The following is a 5,691-nucleotide window of genomic DNA, read 5'->3' as shown; positions in this document are numbered from 1 at the left end:
ATATATATATATATATATATATATATACTTCCATGTTACAAAGGTGCTTTTCAGTAGGTACTGCATAATCATGTTAAAGTTTCACAACATTCACATTCTCAGTGTTGTTCTCATATCATGTATCTCCAATGTTTCATCATAATTTAAATAATTGATCTGATGTTGCTCATCTTTTAGTATCATGTCTTCTTTTTCGAGATTTACATCTCCCATTCTACAGGATGTGCTATGCTTTAGCATGTTGATCTCTTTTTAATTTTTATGTAGCTATATACTTTTGTCCCAGCTTAAAGACCTAGGCGATTCAAAAGTTGTAGGACATGATACATATTGCCAGCGTTAGTAGCGAACTGTGAGGGTTAGCCCCCTGTCGAGTATTGCATATTTAGTAGTACGTGCAAGTCTGCTAGGGGCCTCGATTTATGCTTTTCTATGAGGATTAGCCCCATGCTGAGTATTCCATACTATGAGGGAAAGACTAGCAAAAAGGCCAAAAATGTCTATTTTTCTCCCGTTGCAACGCACAGGCCTTTTTTGCTAATAATAAAGCACACATTGACTTTGTCGGGTTCACCGTCACAATACGCTTTCTTCTCATATCATAATACGCTTTTACAATTTATATGAAAAAAATCGTAATATAAACGAGGTGGTACTAAATTTGGGTACGCACTAAAAATTTTCGTCAAAATTCTTTGTTAGAACATTCTTTCGCTCACGGGCTTGGTCTACGCTCTTCCGTTAACGCTTGGGCCGTTACTTTCTATTGGGCCTGGGTAAAAAGGAAAATAGACGAGCAAGCAATCCTGAATTTATTTCAGGATTTCCGGCGATGCGCTTTCAGTGGGAGGAGACGTTTCTGTTGACGACGAGGCGCCTACGGTGATTTCGTAAATCTCGAGATGATGTGCCGGCTTAGTCTTTCGGAAGTGCTCATAGGGGTAGGGTGTGCGTGTGTGCATTCAAGGGGTGAGTGTATGCGTGTGTTTATGAGCGCTTGTGTCTGTACTGATGCTAAAAAAAACCTTCGACGCACGGGCGAGCAGTTGACTAAAAAAAGAAACACACGAGCACGGCTTCTCTACTTTGGATCCGGCTTGCTTGCTCCCTCTTCATGCTCTCATCCGTGCTCCCACTTCATCCTACGGCTGTTTTTTCCCTTTTTCTTTTCTAATTTAATCATTTTCCGCTTGATTTTAAGAGGGTGAAGTCGGACCTTATTTTATTCTAATCAATGTATGTGGGAGTACGAATTCTGGTCCTCTACTTTAGTTAGTCCGAAAAATAAAAAATACATTACTTTCCAGCCTCGGCGCACAAGATAAGGAGGTGAGCGCTCTGCGCGGCAGAGTCGCTCCCGTGTCGTTAGGGGGCGGCGGCAGGAGGCCTCACGGCGGCGGTGAGCCGCGGAGGAGAAGAAGGAGCGCCTGGGAGGGGGACGCTCCCGTGCTCCCATTCTCCCCCGTCTCGCTCTGCCAAGGAAGGAAGGGCATGGCCCTGCGAGCAGCCGCGACGAGGCTCGCGTCCTCTAGCCACCGCCGCCGCCACGGCCACCTCCTGCCGGCAGCCACCACTGCCAGCCACGCGACCTTCACTCCCACGCCACCAGCTTCGGTACAACTTTCTTCCTCGTCGCCCCCTCTCTCGTGGCGTGCTTGCCGCTCACCGTCCGTCTCATTCCTCGTTAGGATTCAGGAAGGTGCACCAGGACGAGAAGAGCAAGCTGGTCAGAAACGTGCTCCCCAGGCGCGCGTGCGGATGCAGGGGCTCGAGCACGAGCACACGTCGTTGTGACCTGCCCGCCTCGCCGTATCCTTCTCAATGTCCGAGTTGCTGCTCCCGTGTCATGATTGGAGACCGTGTCCTTCTCCAACTACAATCAATGGATTTCTTGACCCGGATTTGATTTGTCTGGTATAAGAAGGAAGGGTCCTCGGACGGAATCTCCATCAGGTTGCGTCCTTGGACCAGAAGCTCCCTCAAATCTCGTCGAAATTGCAATTTTCGTCGAAACATCCAATGTCGCCGCCGAGCTCGCCGGAGGAACAAGAACGTCCGTCCAACCGTCGAATGTCGTTGTCGGCGGCTACACCAGAGGGATATATCCCCTTGATATTCATTGGATGCAATTCCCTATTATAGATGTTGTTTCTGTTCCCTGCCTCTGACTATGCTAGCCTAATCAAGAGCCTTTTATATAGCCTTGCAGATAAAAAAATTTAATTGTACTATGAGCATCTGACAACTATGATCAATTTCCCAGTTATACTTCCTGAAATAGAAGTGGCCAACCAAATGAAAGGATGTATGGTTTCCTTTATGTGAGATTATACAGATTATCTTACTTGATCCGCAATGTTTCTTTGGAATTTTTTTATGGAAGACACATGACACATAGTTTGCTGGATAGGTGTAAGATAAATATTTTAGTTATAGGAGGATATTTTTAAATGAGTAATAATAGTATTACTGCCATCTGCTTGGTCTGCTGTGCTTTTGTTAGAGATTTCATATTTCAACACAAAAGCAACAATACAAGTTGGCATCAGAATCGCACAAACATCAAGCTCAAAGGAAATGTTGTTAGTACAATCAGTGAGGACTAACAGAGCTAGCTTGAGATCTAGCTACAGGAGGAACCACACATATTGAAGTCTTAGGTCAGAAACAACATACTAGAGTACACACAGCCCCCAAGGAGCAGGCTGGTCCGTATGGATATCTGTGGCAGCACACCTAAACATAGATGATAGGTTTGGAGCATCAAACACATGTTGCAAACCTTAAGCTGGAAGTACTTAACAAAGTTGTGTTGATTCTATTTTTTGCGGTTTACCTAGCTAGAGCGCTGTTTAATTGATAAACCAATCCGTGAGAGAACGCTTCATATCTAAATCTTAGTGGGTTAACCACTGCTCAACTTAGTGAGTACTTCAGATTTAGCTTCTAATTAATAATGGAGTTGCAGTCACATCAACCCAGTTAAAGTAGAACTGCATAAATACTCCCATTTCATTTGGTCGAGTAGAATGATCATATATTTGTTAACACCGCAAGTCACTACGATTGGTATTTGGTTTTAAGTGTTTCACTTGGCCAAGTGGTTTTGTTTATTTATGTAACATGCTATTCTATGGGTCTACAATAGCTCGTCTATATAGGACCATCATGTTGTCAGTTGGGAGTGGTCAAGGATTCAGTTTCTTGGATGATCTATTATGTTCTTGCTTATCATGTACTCAGTGATCTAAAAGGTCTTATATTATTTTACACAGGGAGTATGTTTCTAGATAGCCGTCAATTTCAATGTTTCGTTTATTTACTCTTTGAATGTGAAGAAGATAAACTTGCAAAGTAGCTTTTTTACGTGAATAATGTGACAAATATTTACATCTTGTAACTGCAAATATTATTATTTGTTTAGTCCATCACTGAGCAAATGTTTGGGACTTGCGAGTTGGAAATTATTTGGCTACACATGATCTAGGCAAAGAAAGATTCACACATACTACAACCAACGGAGCTCCTTCACTCTTTGTGCAACTAGAGTGGTATCAATAATACCACAGAAGTAGACATTGTTTGAATTATTCTTTAGTATTCATATCATGTTAATAGCTCTTTGCTCTGTTCTTAACTGGAAATCCTTGCTCCTTGCCCCCCTGTCAATTGTAAAAAAGGTAATTTATCAGAATCTTACGGTCTTTTAGTTTGTTCTGAGCCTCAGAGGTTCCTCAGTTTCACCTCTGAACGTGATATTAGTACGCTCAGTTTCAGTTTTACAGTTTGATTTGCTTGCTTGTGTATATATACTGAGAGAGAGGGAGAGATAATTCTGTTCTAGCAGTCGTATTTCTATGACAAATTTACTCCCCTCCACTCCATTTTCGATTGCTTGAAACCAATTGCAAATTGGGAGCAGCAGAGCAAATGTGAAGAAGTTCAGAGCAGGTGCATGTTTTTGAGATTCAGAGGACGTGTAAACTGGGAGGTGGCTTGCCATACTTTGTAAGTATGATTAAATGGATTAGGAACTTGTTCCTGTGTTTGCAACACAATGCAATTATGACAAACTATATGTAATTAAACTAATTGCATATATTTTGGACTCTAATTACATGGCTAGGCAATGTATATTCTGCAAAATTCATAGATTCATGCTTAAATGAAGTGCAATATATTCCATACAATCCAAATTCTTTCACTTACCTTATTTGTCTCCTAGCACTTTTTTTATGTGATGTGTGATTTCCTCCTTTTCAAAGTTATTAATGAACCAGCCTGACCTAAAATTGATTAGACTTACGATTACTTGGTAATGATTTTAGTTTTCTAGAACTTTTTATGCCTGAAAGATAGCAAAATGCATATATGCTAGGATCAGGAATTCTTTAAGTTACCTTAATATATTTCTTTCTGGTTTGATTTTAGTGCAGTTAATTTGCCCCATAGGTGTCTTCCGTAAGATGCTATAAGGATCACATAACTTCCTTTACCGAATACAGCGCCGACGGTGGCAAGACACTTTCTATCTGCAGTTCTCCAACTTTGAGGATGGTGGCCACCTGTTTCTTAATTGTAAACTGATCAAGCAACGATGGCGAGCACGGCTGCTTGAGGATATCAGACTTAGACTGCTCCAGTGTACATCTGCCAAAGAAATTATGTCTATAATCCTTGACCTGCCAGAGGAGAGGAAGCTGCTATCCATCGCTTTGCTCTGGTGTTGGTGGACAGAACGGAACAGGGGCAATCATGGGGAGCGACGGCTGGAAGTTGAAGCTTTTCGATACACTGTCTGTCACCACGCTGATGAATGGAAAGAGTTTTTGAGCGCTAAGCCTACTGAACCGATCGTGCGGCAGCATAAGTGGGAGAAGCCTCCAAGCAATACGGTGAAAATAAACGCCGATGTTGCGTTTGCAGGACAAAAGGGGAGTTGGAGGCTGGGGCCTAATTTGCAGAGGTGACGCTCAAGACATTCGTTTTTCAGTGGCTGGAGCCCAGCATGATCTGCACAATGCCCTACAAGCTGAAGCTGTTGCTCTTTCCAAGGCAGTGACTCTGGCGGATAGGTTAGGAGTTGGGCGCGTCATTTTTGAAACTGACTGTATGGTCCTTAAGCAAGCAATGAACTCAAACGACTACGAGTTGGCGCAACTGGGTGTTTTGTTTAGTGATATCAGGTTCAGACTTAGGACCCTTTTCATTGAAGCTCATGTGGTGTATGTCCCGAGACAGTATAATGGACTAGCACATGTGCTGGCGTCCTTAGGTGCAAGTTTAGCTGATGGTGGGTACCGTGAGTGGTTCACCAATTACCCCAATGACGTAATTAGTGATGTGACGGGCGACCAAGCCTTGTCGTAATGGAATACAAGTGTTCCATTTCAAAAAAAAGTCATCTTAAGTCAACATGATATATAAAATCTTCTTTACTTAACTAGCTGAAACTCACGGACTATGTATTGTCTGCTACAGTATATCAAGTAGGCAGCCATGTAATCACAAACGTTGCAGACTTCTCTGTTCAAATATGTATTTTTGACCTATTTCTGTTACTATTAAAATTTTAGTTATATTTCTCAGAACAAAAGTAACTAATAAATTTTGTATGAAACATATATATCTTATTAAATTTGAATTCACGGTAATTTAGTTACTCTCTCCGATCTATATCACTTGTCGCTG

The 5,691-nt window shown here is 42.0% G+C and overlaps 1 protein-coding gene across 1 annotated transcript; it reads left to right on the top strand.

Annotated features, from left to right (window-relative positions):
* The first annotated feature begins 1,292 nt into the window (after positions 1–1,292).
* Positions 1,293–5,180, top strand: LOC125544001. The gene is made up of 5 exons (XM_048707526.1): positions 1,293–1,614; positions 1,689–1,809; positions 1,922–2,097; positions 3,923–4,008; positions 4,432–5,180. The coding sequence occupies exons 1-5, from the start codon at positions 1,492–1,494 to the stop codon at positions 4,463–4,465; spliced, it is 540 nt and encodes a 179-aa protein (XP_048563483.1). The 5' UTR covers positions 1,293–1,491; the 3' UTR covers positions 4,466–5,180.
* The last annotated feature ends 511 nt before the right edge of the window (positions 5,181–5,691 follow it).

Source organism: Triticum urartu, chromosome 3 (genome assembly GCF_003073215.2).
Source record: "Triticum urartu cultivar G1812 chromosome 3, Tu2.1, whole genome shotgun sequence".
NCBI lineage: Eukaryota > Viridiplantae > Streptophyta > Magnoliopsida > Poales > Poaceae > Triticum > Triticum urartu.
Note: the sequence above shows the minus strand (reverse complement) of the source record. Positions and strands in the feature narration are given on the sequence as shown.